At 39.8% G+C, this 17602-nt stretch overlaps 1 protein-coding gene across 2 annotated transcripts; it reads right to left on the reverse strand.

Moving 5' to 3' along the window:
* Nucleotides 1–200: 200 nt before the first annotated feature.
* Nucleotides 201–17161, reverse strand: il12rb2 (interleukin 12 receptor, beta 2a). Of its 2 annotated transcripts, XM_053499487.1 has the most exons (16): nt 17044–17161; nt 16747–16878; nt 14288–14527; nt 12534–12648; nt 12185–12357; nt 10809–10951; nt 7276–7417; nt 6416–6495; nt 5968–6157; nt 5496–5681; nt 4843–4941; nt 4608–4757; nt 3483–3623; nt 2549–2648; nt 1778–1865; nt 201–1023 (listed from the first exon to the last, which is right to left on the reverse strand). In XM_053499487.1, exons 2-16 carry the CDS (start codon nt 16814–16816, stop codon nt 550–552), a joined length of 2391 nt encoding a protein of 796 aa, XP_053355462.1. In that variant the 5' UTR covers nt 16817–16878; nt 17044–17161; the 3' UTR covers nt 201–549. The 2 variants fall into 2 exon arrangements, with proteins under 2 accessions (XP_053355462.1, XP_053355463.1); XM_053499488.1 differs by lacking the exon at nt 3483–3623.
* Nucleotides 17162–17602: the final 441 nt, after the last annotated feature.

Consider the following 17602-nt stretch of genomic DNA (forward strand, 5'->3'; position numbering starts at 1 on the left):
TGTGATGGGAGATCACTTAAACACTCTGGACTATGGTTGGGAGGGTCCCAGGTTCAAACCCCACAACAACCAAGTGGTCACTGTTGGGCCCTGTTCATTTTGAATTCTTCACAAAAATGGGCGTGGTTTATAAAGTTGGATTGTTGCTTTTAATTCTTTTAATCATCTTTGTTTCCTGTCAAAGTTCTGCACAAACTGTATAATGTGTTGTATTTTAATTACAATAACAGAAGTTTACAATCAGCATGTCCGTCGGATACAAACGTCCTTAAGGCTTTTAGTCACAAAGACAAACTATTATGTACAAAAGTATTTACACCTGCACAATATTAAACTGAGGTAAGTCATAAACAAAAAAAAAAAAAAAAGAAATACATTAAAGCTCGGAAAAGAATAATGTAGGGAATTGCTTGAGTGATGCTTCATAGTTAACATGAACGTACGGATCAGGTGTTAGTGTTAATCATTTAGGGTCAGTTTGCGTCAAAAGAAAAATGATAAAGATGGCAAATTTCCGGATGGTTTCACAACCTTCATTAACACAGGAGTTCATGCGCAATCTAAGAAATCACTGCAGTCGATTTTCACCGAGTCCAGAGTCAGTTTTCCTCCGATGGATATAAGCGGATCTAAGAAGGGGCTCTTCGGACAGGGGAAGAACTTGAAGCCGAATTTATCCTCCTCATCGCCGTCTTCCTCCTCCTCCTCCTCCTCGTCCTCGTTGTCCTCCTCTTCTCCTCCGCTGATCGCTCCGTGAGTGGAAATGTAGTCCACGGTAATGCCTGTGCTCCTGGAGGCCTGGGTGGCGTCTGAGCTGCTTGACTCGTTGGAGAAGCTTTTGAGGTAAGAGCTGGGGATGTTGTGTTGATACGGCGCCGATTCGGACTGGACTGGGAGTAGTGTCTCCTCGGGGGAGACCGTCTCGTCTTCGGGACAATGGGGAAATTCCTCCACCTCGACCGTATCCGGCTCCTTTTCGCTCATGCTCCAGTCGCTGAGGTGCAGCTGCAGTTTCATCTCGCCCTGTGTGTGTGTGTGTGGAGAAGACGAGCGATATTACACTGATCACCTGCAAAGTCTATCGTGAAAAAGGTGGAATACTAGCAGAACTTTAAAAAAAACTTATTATAATGGCCCATTATAAAACCCAAAACCCAAGGTTGGGAAATTTAGGGGTTAAATTTCACATCATCAGAAAGTGAGAGAAAGTGAAAGTAACTACTACCAGACACAGACGTGCACCTTTTCCTCTCAAATAACCGGCATTTCCGCCTGTTTTTTTTACTTTGACTGCGGCTTAAAAGCATTTTTCAGTCTCTTTTGTTGCCGTAGCAACATGTCATATATTGTAACTGCTACAGATTAAACGAAACTCAGTACTGGTATCGCCACCTCTATCGTTATCTTGACGGTCTGACCTAAAACCTCAGAAATGGTCCATTACCGGTTGATCTAGACATAATGAATCATATCTATGACTTCAATCATTGAAGCTTTTTAGGTATTTTTAACCACATCCTTGAGATCAACTGTAAAGTTGAAAAACAGTAATAGTTCATGTAGAAAGATCACCCAATTAACAAACTGCACCTCGGATTAGAGCCTGTTATAGCAGAAACATCTCAAAATCAACTGTTCAAAGTAGATTATTTGACATCTTGGACGCCTTCAGTATTGTTTTACCGTATAGAAAGAAATAAAAACCAGGAAAGACCATACAGCTAGAAGGTGTGTCCAGACTTTTGACTGGTTGTGTATATGTTCCCTATGCCCGTACCTTCTCACTTGTACATTCTTTCGCCCATTTGCTGTTCGCAGGATCGGGGACGATGCTCGGCATGAGGCAGTGACAGCATCCTGATAACCTGCACCATAACATCAACAACAAAGTGCGTCCGCAATCAAACAAGTGCGATCTTGACACCATAGCCAAAGTTATGTGGACACCTCACAATCACACGTATGTATGTGGACCTTCTGTAAATTGTTCCTACAAAGTCCTACGTTGTTATTGTAACAGGAGTTATTGAGACATCAAGGCATTTCCACATTTTTTGGGTCACTAAAGGAGTTCCTGGGAGGCTAGGGTTTTAGACGTAAGTGAATTAGTGTAGCAGGAGATTAAACAGTGTTTAAGTCCTGTTTAGTCCTGGTTTGACTCGAACACCCCGTGTATGTAGAATGTCTTTAAACAATGAAGCATTACTCTTTTCCCTTCACTAGCACCGAAATGCCCAAACCTTCTTTGGACAAAAAGCTATTAGTGGATGATCTCGATTGTCCTGCACAAACCCCTGACCTCAGCCCCACTCAGCACCTTTGGGAAAATCTGGAACTCACACTGCATCCTACTTCAGTGCTTGAACTAAATCATGTTTAAAGCCATTACAAAAGAATGAAGCTTATTATAACAGCTAAGAAAAGGCACTTAATCTGCAGTGGGATGTTCAGCAACATGTCTATAATAGGGGTGATCGGTCTGGTGTTCACATATTTTTGGACGCATGGTGTTTATTTATAGTTGTGGGAACTTTTTGAGCATTCTTACCTTCTATGTACCAAGGAGAACTGACACAAGCACAGGAGACACAGGCAGGTGAAGAAAACGACACCCCCGACCGCGCTGAGTAGAACCACGGGTCTCTCATCTGACAAAAGGAAGCGAGTTAATGAAAAGCGTCGATCTGTTACAGCATGAAAAAAAATTTTTTTTGGGTGGGATGGGGATTCCCCCCCGATTTTCTCCCTAATTTAGTCGTATCCAATTCCTCCCCATCACTACGGTGCTCCCACATTAAGCTATTACCACCACTCAGTCGGAAGACCCAAACCACTGCTCACACACCGTTGGGGGCAGGGTAGCACACTCAGAGGACAGCGCTATCCGCTCCTTCAGCTTGCGTGAGCTCACAGATGCCCCTGATTGGCTGTAGGGACATGTGGGAGCATTAAATACCTCTTATCCCTCCCCTCTGAGAGCGCACGGCCAATCAGCTCTTTCTAGACCTCCAGCTGCGGGGGGTGACAGCATCACCCAGGAATCGAACTCGCGATCTCCGAAAGATAGGGCGAGCACTTTTCCACTGCGACACTCGGAGGCCATTAGCATGATTTCATAAACATGAATGAGTTCTCACTAGTAAATTCTACGTCTAAGGACGCAAAGAGAATACAATTCAGCTGACAAGATCAGGAATATGAGGCTACAGTGGGCGCAGATTCATTACCACTAGAGATAAAATAAAAACAATCAAGCCTGTTCGCACTGAAGCTCACATTCCTGTTCCTGCCTTAAAATGTCTCTAACTTTCATAGCCCATCCACCACGGTGCATTGCATACCGAGATGCTTTTCTGTTCAACATGGTTATAAGGAGTGGTTCCTGGGTCACTGTAGCCAATTAATGTTGGTAGTTTTTTAATTTAAGGTATATTTCATATTCATACACTCTACTTTGACTGTAGGATAGAATCTGGTCGTACCTATTGTCTGGACTGGTTTGAAAAAATGCTCATTTTCTATCGGACTTTCTCCTGCCGTAGTCCAGGCTGAGACCCACAGTCTGTACTTCTGTCCCAGTATCAGGCCGCTGATGGTAAACTCTCTCATAGTGTGTGAGACATCTGCAACACACGTCAAACTCTAGTTAATTCTACAAACGCACATGCAAATATAGCCTGTGTCTGGATATCAGAAAACATAACATTTCTAAATGTAGTTTCAGAACTTGCAAACAATATAATATACAGGCCAAAAGCAAATAAAAACACTTACAAGTGCCAAATGCTTCTTAAATTACACCGATCAGCTACACCATTAAAATCACTGACAGGCGAAGTGAACCTTTGTCTGCTCCCGTTAAGGGGTTGCCACGATTAACTAGTTAGGCCAAGAAAGGGGCAACTAGTGAACTGGTAAGAGAGTCATGGTGGTTCAAGGCTCATTAATCTGATCTCAACCCAATCTGGTTGGGCCAATTCCACAGAAGACCTATTGTAGAACATTTGCTAAAGGAGGGTGTCCAAACCCACAGTGAGTATGGAGCTGTGTAGCCACAGACTGCTCAGAATGGCCATGCTGACCCCCTGTCCACCGCCAAACAGGAGACACAGGCAAGGGGCACGTGTGCTAGAGAACTGGACCATGAAGCAAGTTAAGGATGCAATATTGGAAAGAAGCATGCCAGCGAAGACGCTCTGGGCGATGTACTGCTGAAAAACCCTGGGTTCTGGTATTCATGGTGATGCCACTTTGACATGAAACACCTACCAGAAATAGGTGCAGACCAAGTATTCCCTGATAGCAGGGGCCTCTTTTAAGGTAATGCACCCTGCTGTGCTTCAAAGTCACCTAGGAATAGTTTGAGGAACATGACAAGGAGTTCAAGGGGTTTACTTGGCCCCAAAATTCCCCAGATCGCAATCTGAAGTCTGATCCATGAGCACACCACCTCACAACCTGTGCTGCTAATCCCTCGGGACCACAGCACACCTTCAGAGGTCTTGTGAATCCTTTTGTTTTTTTCTCTTCCTAAAATGACCCCCATTAAAATGCTTCACGTCCAATGTCTAATAAGCATTCTATGTAATACATGCTGAGATTCTTACTGTAAGTCTGAATTTTATCCTCTGAATTCTTCAGGTTAATGGTGTAGTGTTTCAGACAGCCTCCTCGCTTCTTCAGAGGGATTTCCTTCCATTTGACTTCCACGCTGTCACTTTTTACAGCAATGTTAGACTTGGGACTCTGTAGTGGAGCTGCGGGTTCAAACACACCATCAGTTTGAAGCCTGTCTACTCATCTGACTTCAAGATCACGTTCTTAAAGGAGAGACTCTCTCACCTGTCTGCCAAGTAGAGATTCCCGAGAAGGTGACTTTTTTTGTTCGGGATGAGTGCAGATAGACCACGGCACCTTCATAGCACTGTGAGGGCTGCAAACCTGAACACATGGCACGTTGAGAGACAGTGAGACAGAAAGAAAGTGAGAGAAAATTCATTAACTTGAACTTTTACTCAAAACAAGACATGTTTGTTTTCTAATCAAATGCTCTATCTGACAGGAGATTTCAAGTTCCATGACTGAAGGTTTTTTCTAGGTGTTAAACATCTGGCCACCAGGCAAGAGATCTAGGTCTCTGTTATTCCACTAGGGGGCAAAAGAGGGCAATAAAACAGGGGTCATGAACTCAGAATAGTCACTCACTCAATGTCTGTACCGCTTAATCTTGTATTCAGTGTCACAGGGGCCTGGAACCCCAGGAGACTTCAGGCATGAGGCATATATATATATATATATATATATATATATATATATATATATATATATATATATATATTTCTAAATTTATCTCTGTAAATGAATAGCCTAACAGTAACAGGGGAAAATAGTTACTAGTTTTTGTGTTTTTTTCTCTTTTTTTAAATAATGCCGCATTGTGCTGTAGGTCTAGTCCCTGGCATGCAAAGGAAAGCATTTGCAATACACCCACTGACCAGTAATGAGTGCTGTGTTCCGGTCCCTTCCCACTCGGATCCACTGAAGTACGGGTTTCCAACTCACAGCAAACCACTCCACCAAGACCTCCGTCACCGGGTCCGCACCGTCACGGCTCGGCCAGGAGAGGGCGACACTGTGATTACTCACGACGGTGTGTGACACGTGGTATGATTGGAGAATTTCTGTAAAACCAAATATTACAGCAGCCTGTTTAGGGTTCTCTGAAATCCTAAAATGTGTAAGTGTTATCCAGTGGGTTGTTCGGCTAAAAAAGAATCAATAGCTTTCTCAATAGTTAAAGCTATAAATCGCAGACTGAGTTCAATTTGGTTATCTCATCTGACTTTAAGATCACTGAAGCTTTCCTGAGTCTTGTAAAGTGTTTTCTTATATACTTGATGCATTCGCAGATGTGTGCAGATGTGTGCTGTATTTTCAATCAGGAGGCGTGTTGTAGGTTCGACCTACCTATAGGCTGCAGCTGAATGAGTCGGGCAGGAGACTGGCCTTTTGAGTTCATGGCAGAAATGGACACGTTGCAGGGAAAGCAGGACACGGTGGTGGTATTTTTGATAGTGCTCGTGTTCCTGGTTTCCTTACCCATCACGGTCACGTTGTACTGCAGGATCTTTCCTCTGGCTTCTGATTTCTTCAGCTCCTAATTAAAAAACAGTAGATAGGAAGCGGTTGGTTGATTTCCCTTAAAGGTTTTTTTTTTTTTTTTGTAAGCAGACACTTTAACACAGTGATTGTGAGGAGGCAGATGGCAGGATGTGCGTCACTTTTTATAACATGTGAAGTAATGGGGGGTCGTGTGGCGGTCTGGAGCATCTGCCGGTATGTGCTGGGTGTGGAAGCACAAAGCTGTTGGACGTAAAGATGTTTAATATGTGCACAGATGGTGTGTAATACTTGCCCTCCAAAATATCTGGTAGGACTTGGTGACTTTTTGGGTGGGTTCTTCAATATACCATGCATCAAGCATCGCTACAGGAGCTGAATGGGAAAAAAAATGAAGTTATGATTTTAGTGGATAATGTAAACATGTTTTTTTTTAAAGATAGTTTTATGGACAGTAGCATGCTGGATACAGAGTCTATACTGGGAATACTGGGAATGCAAAAAGTAGGAAGTAGGAATGCTAGTCCTGGGTTAGCGCACACACACACACACACACACACATGCACTTTCATACCTTGGGCCAATTTAAAGTAGCCATTTCACTGGCTTGCCTGCTTGTGTCAAATGTAACGAGACTGGAAAACCCAGAGGAAACCCAAATCAAACTTTACTGATAGCCAGTAACCCACACTAAGCGACACAAAAGCTGTGAAGTAGCAATGCTACCTGTCACACCATTGAATTTTATTATTATTGTTGTTATTCTATTAGAAATAATAATAATAGTAATAATAATAATAATAATAATAGTGACCACTTAACCTTAAATACATTTAGCAAAATTCTTTCTCATGCAAACTCATCTCAAAAGACAGAAGAAGCAACTTCTCCACCTCCAGCTCCACGTACGATGCTGACACGACACGCGTTTCACTTCTGACCAAAAAAAAAAGTCGAAAACCTACATCAGACGCTTTCCTCGCTTATCTATCACCATCAAGCATCTCTGTGTCTCTTTTCCATTACACGCCCCGGTCCTGAATTCACCATCAACTAAAACAGCTATGCTTTAAATGACTCAAGTCATCGAACTAACCTCCTGAGGTCTAATCGAACAAACAAGTCTAAAAGACTCGGTAGGTTTATAATCACCACCTTCTTCATCGGTCTTGTTCTTGACGCGGGTCCACTCGCTCCACAGGCCTCTCGCTGCGCCGAATTTCCATCTGACCTCGAATGTGTAGGTGCTGTACGGGTTCAGCGATGGTATGGTCCAGCTCGTCTGCGAATTCGAGTTCTGGACAGGGATACAATAAAAAAAAAATGATTTCTGTCGCACTTAAGAATTATTCAGATTAATAATTACGCCCAACACACAGTGTATCATGTGATTACAGCATGTCAGGCCAGACAAAATAATGTTCACTGCATGTCTTCTGCATGCAGAGATTTGTGGTTTAATGATAACACACACACACAAACGAGTTCAAATGCAATCCGATTCAAAATAAATTAGCTTTCTTATCCAATCCAATGTCCAATTACAAACTAGCGGAACAGTGCAGTGTGTGTTATCATTAAACCAGAAATATATGCGTCCAGGTTAACTTAAAACATTATAAAAATAAACGTGCATGTACAAATCTAATGTAAGGCGGAAAAATCCCTTGGCCCTGATGTTGGTTTATTCCCGAAAGCATCGCATTCAGAACTGTTTTGTGTGTCACGCAGCCTGTGAAGTGGCTTTAACACTAGCAAAATCTCTAAGATAAATACACATAAATAAATTCGCCAACAGCTTGTGAATGAGAAGAATTGAGAATTCAGTAGCGAGGTGGTAAACATGCCTATAAATATTGCACCCCAGGCCTGCAACCAAGGTACATAAAACACACCTATTAAGTTTAGTTTCAGTTTAGTTTTGAAACAGTTTCTCAGTCACATTTCCTCTTTGCTGCATTTCTGCACTGTTCGAGCATCACGGCTCGAGGATGTAACACCGCTATTATTGTCATGACACTTTCTTTTTTGTTTTTCCTGTTCGCAGTGTATAAATACTTCGCTGGATAATCTGATAATCTTTTTTTTCAACTTTTGTCTTTCGAAGTTCGTGCAGACATTAAGAAAAAATAAACAAAACAAAAATGAAATGATGAAACGACTCCCAATCATTTCTTTCATACAGTGCAAAAGGTCTGGCAGTTGTGTCACACCAGGAGGATTGCGAAAACCCCTTGACATTTATCGGTCTAGTTCTGAATCAGCCCACAAAAGGTTTGTAATCTACAAACTCATCGGATCAGTAGTTTTGTGGGTTGCCAGTAAGTCAGCGGTTTAATGCACTCCTCTCAGGATTTGTTTGAAGCCGGTAAATGCTTTCATTCATGTGTTGGAATAAAAAGAGTGGAGGTACTTACGCTTAAATACAACTGGTTACATTATCATACTGCTTAAAATACATATTAAGAATAAAAATTCATCCTGGTTTGACTTGAACGCCCTTCACACACACAGTTAACTGTTCAGTATTTAGTACATTTTAGACAGTTTAGGGTTTTTGTCAGGGTTAACACGAGAACTAAGTAAGGAAGCTTGAGCGCTCCAGCCAACCGCCCTCTAGTACCCCTTATAACCTTACACAGATTTAGCGTTGTATATATACAGTACATACTGTATGCTTTCATTTTATTGTACACTGAAGACTGAAGATTTTATCTGAGATCAAAAAATCATTATGCAACAATAGATCAGAATTTCAGGTTTCGTTTCCTTATCTTTACCCCCTAGAACGGATAATGGCAGACCGCCCACATTTTGGGTGAGCGAAAATAATGGAACAAACAGCCTAAAAGTCACTGGCAAGCCAGTGACCCACCGATATCACCAAAGTGTTGCACTCTTCTTACGTGATGCTTTTCCTGGTTGGTACCACAGATTTTTTTCCCCGTTGTTTATTTTCAGTCTGCCTTTAGGTTCCTCTTTAGGAGCTGAAATGCTGCTCAAGTCAGATTTAAGACGCATTTTAGTGTCAAGGTCTGGTGATTGACATGGTCAGTCTAAAACCTTCCGCTTTTCTCACCTCATAGAGTCATTTGCTGTGTTGGTAGGGGGTTGTAGATCGTTGTCTTGCTGCATGATGAAGTTGACTGCATGCAGTTCTCTGTAATTTGTTAGATAATGTTTCTGAAAACTTCTGCTACCATCATGAGTAATATTATCATTAAATATCAGTGAGTCTGTTCCAGAAGCAGTCATGCAAGCCCAAGACATAAAGCTGCTTTTACCGCTGTGATGCTGCCCGCATCCTCCACCATGTGATGTTGCTTAAATATTAATCTGGTAAATATTTCTTATCGGGGGGAACATTTATTACAGGCAGCATCACATCGTGCTTGGCCATGATTGATCACGACCATTTTATTCTCTACCTTATTCATGATCACCTTAGTTAATCTTGCAGAATTTTGTGGCTTAGTTCTTTATTCCTTTGTGAATGCCATTCTTTATATTACATCGACTTCATGGCCATTGAATCAACCTTCTGGTTTCTAGTATGTGATTTCTAATTTGTGATTTCTAGTAATTCCGACGTGTCATAACGGCACTCTCAATTAAGACTACAAGTGGCAACCAGGGAGGATGAAGATTATCACGTATTTCCTCCAAGTCATGTGACACTTGCCAACCACATCTTTTAGAACTGCTTATCTATGCACCATTGGTGCATTTTTTTAGATTGTTTCCTATTTTCTCAGATTTAAAATGCCTTGCTTGTTCTCATAGATAGCTTTCTGGTCTTCATGATGATGTTTTTTTTTTTTTACAGTGTAAACTTGGCCCAAAACTACACAGTTAGCCCAGGGCTCAAACAAAGCGTAGGCATTCAGAGATATATTGTGCATGTTTAAACAATTAAACTAACAGGGCACTCCTGTCTTTCACACCTTCCAGTATTTTTGTCGACTTTTCTGGGTTCAAACAAAATGTGCTATGACCTAAGCTGTTTAACATGAACAACTAAGACTTAACTTAAGGCTGAAATTCTGATCTATCATCCTGAATTTATCTTTTGATTTTTCTTTTGACATAAATGTCCTCAGTGCTCGGCAAAAACAGAAGAACTTTGCCATTCCAATACATTCAAAGGGGATGTATAGCTTCCGAACTCACAACAGACACTTTAATGAAATGAAAATTCAACTAAAAGTGCTGGCACTGCTGGAGGAAGCTGCTGATGTGATAGGTTTATTAAATGACTCACTCTTGACTTCTTATTACACAAAACACAAAATGACATGCCTCCATTTGCTGTATAACTATGTTACTTGAAAATCAGATAAACAATGCAGTGGCTTAGAATTTAAATAGATATCACATGTTAATATTTACATGGAAATGCAAAATAATTTTAAGTATTATTATTATTATTTTCTTTAACGCTTTAACCGGTTCTCTGAATCCGGGCCCACAACTTCTCAAAATGCTGCGGTTTTTGAATAAAGACATATCACTTATGCCTGCATGAAAGAAACCTCTTTACCCTTTAAATTTGTCCTGATTCAACCAAAATAGTGCTCTGATGTGCTTCAAGTGCATGTTAATTGCAAAAGATAAGTTAAAAACCATTACAAATCGGCCGTGTCAGCATTAGGTCCTGATTTGAAATGATGTGTTACATGTGTACATACATTGAGTGAGACGGTGCTCCAGCTGTCCTGGTTTTCTCTGTATCGGATCTCTACCAGCTGAACGTTTTGCGTGTTGTTCGGATAGAGCCAGCATTGTCTTGAGGAACATTTCACCTCTGTGATTTTGGGGATCAGCGGTTTAACTGTACATAGAAAGAGGTGGAATGAGTATGGGAGTATACTGCATTATCCTTCAACATACAATTTTAAGACAGGGTTCTTGCCCTTTTCTATATATTTTCAATATCTTATCACTACCTAGTTTTCTAATAATATTTGCTATAATATAAATATATTGATTTCTTTCTAACCTTATACAGTACCTGGAAAACTTTCTTGGTTGGTAAATATCAACCAATGTATTATTTTGTGCATGCTTAAGAAGATTATACGTAGATATTATAAATGTATGAGGGGTGTTTAAGTCAAACTGAGACTTTTGATTGTGCAGAATAACCGAACACAGTTATGAGAGTAAAAACTTCCTTTATTTCTCTATATAATCCCCCGCCAGCTGGTGAAATAGGCAGTATGATCATGGCTCCAGTGTATTGAGGAAATATTAAACCCTGATGTTATCAAGCTCTAGTGAAATGGGGATTAGTGTATTAGTGTAGCGGGGGATTGTATAAAGAAATAAAGGGAGTTTTTACTCTCATAACCGTGATTTGTTATTCTGCACAATCAAAAGTTCTGGGTTGACATGAGCGCCAATTTGAAATGATAAAAACTACTGATTACACTTTATTTAGAAATAGTGTTCATAGGCAACCATAGACGTACACTAACATTTTTTTTTATTTTGCCAATTACCCTCATTTGACGAGTATAGCCCTATGTGTATCAGGAATATCAGGTTTTCACGTCCTCTGTGAGACAATTCTTAAAGGACAAATGTAATTTTTTCATAAAACATATAATAGAAAAACACTATGATGTCCCAACATGGACAGCAAAAAAAAAAAAGACTTTAATGAAGAAAAAAATTCCTCCGGGTTATAATAAAAAAGTAGCACTGCAGCTGAGCTTATTAACCTTATAACAAAAATAATCTTTCATAATGGAAATGTTTTTTATGTAAAAACTACTGTTTGTCACTTTGTCACGAGGGACTTCTGTAGCTGTCATGTTACTACACTTGTCAAAAAAAAGGTTTGGTTTGTCCTCTGAGACAAAAAAACTGCCAAAGAGCAATACCCTATGACGAAGGAAGCGAAAGCACTTAACTCCCCCTTAACCTTTTATCCTGTAAACGTTCATGAACACCACCCTCTATTGATGTCTTACTCAACCCAAAGAAATCTTGCCTTCTCTTGTTTTTAAGCTAACGCAACGATTGAAAACGGCGAAAGCGAACTATTGTAAAACCACTTCACCTATTTCATTAAGCGTGAAGCTGAGCACGGTGGAGTTCGCAGAGTTGAGACTGTTTCTAGCCTGAACCCACACCGAGAACTTGCGCTCTGAGCCCGAGACAGGAAACACAGCCGAATGGGTCCCGTCGTGGACTGGAACACTTTTATATCTTACAGACGGTTCCCCTTGTACCCTGCAAAAAAAGAAAACAGTGTACCTCCTGTAAGTAATGGTGCAGAAATCCAGATTGGGAGGGATATGAAAGTGTGTGCGTGTGGATCAGTGGACCTGATCACTTACAGTACATGTCCTAAATCATTTCAGATACTGACCCAAAGGTCCTACCGGGAAAAAGGAATCATTACTAACCACAGGTGTGATGTGGTCTTGATGTGCGTTTCCCTTCCTGTTTTCCATGTGCAGTTTACGTTGCCATATTCTCCTTCCTGAATGCATGTGAGGTTCTGTGGAACTGCAGGTGGATCTGAAAACAAAGAATTTCTTTTATTTTAATTCATGAGATGTATTACACATGCATGTGTACCTGTATTTAAACGTGTGTGTTCATGTTATAGTGTATCTCTATGTACATATATGTCTATATGTTTCCATGTGTATATACTGTAACATATATAAAAACATGTGAACATATATCTTTATGTATATGTGTGAATATATGTGCATGTTCATGTATATGTATACGTTTATGTGTAACTGTGTGTAAACATTTGTCTCCATGTTCATAAATGTTTATGTGTATGCGCATAGAAATGTCTCTATAAGTATGTTTATGTGCATATGTGTAATTGTGTATATACACGTCTATGTGTGCGTGCACATGTGCATGAGTGTGTATGTGTATACACAGTACTATATGCGTAAGTATGTCTCCATACTTCCATCCATGTGTTTACGCAACTCTACCGCATATCTTTATGTCTATGTATGCATATTTGTCTATGTCTATGTGGCCATTATCTCTCTCTCTCTCTCTCTCTCTCTATATATATATACATATATATATATATATATATATATATATAATATGTTAATATATATAATATGTTAATATATCTAATACACAGTATATATATGGGTATGCACATGTCTATTTGTGTGTAAATGCCTGTGTATGTAAATGTTCATGTCTTTTGATTGTGTGTGTTTGTGTATATTTGTGTTTATGGGTGTGTGTACATTATGCTGATTTTCACAGCCTCCACCCTATTATCGTACTGGTGCACTAGCCTATTTTTAATCCTGTGTTTTACCAGCAGGTTTTCGGTTCACATACTGTAACAGTCATGTAATATTTAAAGCCCCGGAATGCACATTGCCACATTCTGAAACTATCCTCACACTAAACATCTTTATTATATAAAAACGGGTGGATGTTAAAGCAACTATTTTGGTCATTAGCATTTTTACTCGCCCCAATAGTCTAACCACAGTATCGGTAGAGTATTGTCGAATTGTAATGTCTAATATTATACACGTGTTTTCATGAAATACATGTAGGTGAGTGGTTTATTAAAACTGTTCTTTCGGATTTTTGTGCAACTTCCCACAGACCAAAAGAAATTTACGCCATAGTTGAAGGGTATTTTAGTTTAATTATGCTTTCCCATAAATCTTTGGTTATTTTAGTTTAATTATGCTTTCTCATAAATCTTTGGTTAACCCATAAATGGTTATTTAACCATTGAATAATGAAATCATAAATTTAGCAAGTTCTGATCCTCTGGACCGCACAGTTAAAGCTAACTGTTCTAGAAGATTTTTTCATCCATTGTAATTACATGGTGTACACTCCAGATCTGGTACATGGAGATAAGGTTAGTGTATTTCTTTAGCTTGTCTACTTACAACTAACACTGAGTACATTCTTACTATCGCCTTTTCCCCTTTGATGCTTTGCGTGCTTTTCTAGTGTTTATAAACATATTCTACATTTGTCATAATAAGCTTTCTGTTTTTTAACCCTTGTACAGTTGTGCCTTGATGGTTCTACATCATTTGAAGAAGCTAAAAACCCTTAAATATACAAATGATCTCTAAAACAGAGGAATGAAAATCATTGTACCGTATGGCCTTTTCTGTCAGTCATGTTTGTGCATACTTACACCCCGGAACGATGTCGGTGCCACAGGGTTCTGGTTCGTTGACACACTTGCACGTGAAGGTGGTGGTCCGCGTTAGATTCACGATGTTCATGATCGCTACGGTTGAGTTCCAGCTGCTGCCACTTACGACCATTTCATCTTGGTATACAAGTTTGTTGCATTCCTTTTTGAAGATGCAGTAGATCGTGAAGCTCGAGCCCATGAGGACTTCTTGGTTTGAGTGCACAGAGCAGATTTTCTCTAAATAACATGAAGAAACAGCACAAATGATGCAGAGGTGAGGTGCATGCAAAGGTAACGTTACAGCAAAGGTCTCATGATATCTTCATCTTTATCCTCACACGGGCTGAATTACTGTGTGGGTGTGTGATTGGCATTGCATAATTCTGTAGATTTGAACAGAAAAAAAAGCTTTTTATAGTGGAATTAATAGATTTACATTTACGCTATTTGGCAGATGACCTCTTCCAGAGCGACTTACATTTTAACTTATTAAATATATGAGCAATTGAGGGTTAAGGGCCTAGTTCAAGGGCCCAACAGTGGCATTCAAATAAAGTAAAAAAAAAATTACGATATTTTTTTAAATATTAAAAAACTGTGCTAAAGTATAGTTTTGATCACATTTCAGCATCTAGATTGTACCATGCAAGCATCTGCATGTTCAGTATAATCCTAGATATTTGTAATACCAGATCTATACAAGTAAAATGTATTGTGGCGCAATTTAACACAATTTTGAGATTATGTGAGGAACAAATCACTTGGGGTTGTGCTTTTATAGAAAAATAATTCACCTTGCGACACAAGGCAGAGGTACACCACAAAAAAAAAGAAAATCATATTTAGACATGTTTTATTCCTCTTATACTTCATGAATTTGTGAACACTCCTGAAAATGTGTGTGTATGTATTTATTTGTTAGCTTGTTATAATTTTTTTTATGATGTGGAATGTCTTATCATCGTTCCTTTGATCACCTTTGTTATAGCTTTAAACGAGCACCGCTCTCTATGTACTGTATACATAAATAAATGCAATAAATAAATACAATAAATAAATACAATAATTAAAGCTTGTCATATAATTTAGAAACTGTAAAGCCCTGTCCCGAAAATGTCCTCAGTTCACAAAAAAGGAACAATCTCAGCACTGACAGTTACAAAATGCTGACACTGGAGACTCCTTCCAGAAATCATAATCATCGTTTTTTTTTTTGTTGCGGGAAGACTGCACCGTATCACACCCGCTTACTGACATAAATTTTGTTTATGCAGAGTATCTGCTACAGAAAAATGGGTGTTAGCTGTTAACATAGAAGAGAACAAATAGGGAACTATTTCCAGAGCTGCAGTAACCGAAAATTAGTTAATTAACACCTTCTGAGCAAGCAGCTTTACTTTAAACTGTCAAGATCTCAAGGGAATAAAGTTTGTAATGTATTAGTGAGGAATGCGTTAAAGACCTTCAATTATTAGAACATTTCACTTATTGTCTATACCGCTTAGACAGGTTATACTGGCTTGTGGGGGCCTGGAGCCTACCCCAGGAGACTTAGGGCACAAGGTAGGGTACACCCTGGACCAGGTGCTTATCTATCAATCTATCACAGGGCACACACACTCTTGGCAATGCTAATTAGCCTGATATGCATGTTTTTGGTCTGTGGGAGGAAACCAACAAGCACAGGGAGAACACGCAAACTCCATGCACACATATATGAGGCAGGAATCGAACCCGGATCCTGGCGGTGCAAAGTGAGAGTGCTAACCACTAAGCCACCAAGCCACCTCATTATTAGAACAACATATGCCAAATAATCTTTTTGATCTCATTACAGGCCAAATGGGGTCTTTTTTTTTTTTGCATGTTTGAGTACAGACGGAGGTGGTAGATGCACTATAGTGAAACTGACTCAGTGAAACAGGGGTCCCTAAGGGCACCTACGTATTCATATTCAAGAAGTAAGAAAGGGGCGCTTATTCAAATTAACAACTGCATTGTGGCTACCTGTAAAAAATAAAAAAAAAACTTAGATTCACTTTTTTAGATCACAGTGCAGAACTTTAAAAAACTTTAAGATAAAGAGAAAAGGCCTGACATGGACTTCAAGGCACAGGCCACTTCAACAGCACAAATCATCATCTGCAATATGGAAGCTTTTTTTTTTAAAGTAATAACAACACAAAGAAAAAGTGAAACAGCTAGACATGTACTTTAAGACGCTCTCAGGAAAAAAAGAACAAAAGTTTAAAAGAACTTGTTGCCTTTAGTGTGTACGTCGTTACATTGTAGCTTTAAAGTTTCAGTTATTTCTTTGATCTCGTCCAAGTGAAAAAGTTCAAAAGATGAACGACAAAACAAAGAATTTAAATAGATTTTATTTTCCTTTGGCATTTCTGGGAACCTAGTAGTATTTTGGAATTGAATCAGGAGTTGATTGAGGAGTCGGCTCTTACCTGCGGGCACTCCGATGGTCAGGAGGAAAAGGAATATGAAGGTGGACCAGACGTTGCCTTCAGGAAACATCGCATCCACTTCCTCCGACAGCTCTTTAGATCTGCATCCATCAATCTTTACCTCGCCACGAGCTGAACATCACATCACACAAAACTTCTACAGTCAGAGAGTGAAAGCTCGGGCTACAGAGGAACAGGACGAGCGCTCGGGCGCTGGCCAAAAACAACAAAATAAAAACCCTCTAACATTAATCACTCTACTCCTAAAAGTCCTGCTCACACTGCTGAGTGACTTACCCGGGACATGTGTCCGGAGTGTGTGTGGTAGCCCTCGGGTGTCTTAACTCCGTCTCAAATGCTGAAACACAGACACCTTTAGATGAACAGGTCCGTCTCACTGCACGCGTCATTGCCAAGCGCGCACTCTCATACCCGCGCGTGTACGCGCAGCCGGGAAGCACGGGCGCGCGCCTCACAGGTGGCGCCCTCAGCATCTCAGTTCTCTACAGAGAGAGAGAAAGAAAGAGAGAGAGAGAGAGAGAGAGCTTCTGAAGTGAAAAGATAAATAAAGTCTCACACAAACAGTTCAGGCAGCACAGAATAAAACAATCACAAAGTCAAATCGGGATAATGCAAAGTGTGTCCAACTACACACAGCATGGACAATGTAAAAGTGATTCACAGTGTCTACGTATAGATAGATAGATAGATTCCCTAATCTATCTATCTATCTATCTATCTATCTATCTATCTATAATAACTATTACAATATATAATTTAAAGTTATATATATATATATATATATATATATATATATATATATATAAAAGAACACAAGCAGTAATATTTTTTATTT

The sequence above is a fragment of the Clarias gariepinus genome, chromosome 6 (assembly GCF_024256425.1).
Source record: "Clarias gariepinus isolate MV-2021 ecotype Netherlands chromosome 6, CGAR_prim_01v2, whole genome shotgun sequence".
Classification (NCBI taxonomy): domain Eukaryota; kingdom Metazoa; phylum Chordata; class Actinopteri; order Siluriformes; family Clariidae; genus Clarias; species Clarias gariepinus.

Bases quoted from the DNA above. Each gene is read 5' to 3' on its own strand.
- il12rb2 (XM_053499487.1), bottom strand. From the start codon at position 16,816: ATGTTTCCTGAAGGCAACGTCTGGTCCACCTTCATATTCCTTTTCCTC. The intron at 5,682-5,967 runs GTAGGTCGAACC...TTGGTTTTACAG, and splicing joins CATTCAGCTGCAGCCTATAG to AAATTCTCCAATCATACCAC. The intron at 4,758-4,842 runs GTGAGAGAGTCT...TTGAACCCGCAG, and splicing joins AATCTCTACTTGGCAGACAG to CTCCACTACAGAGTCCCAAG.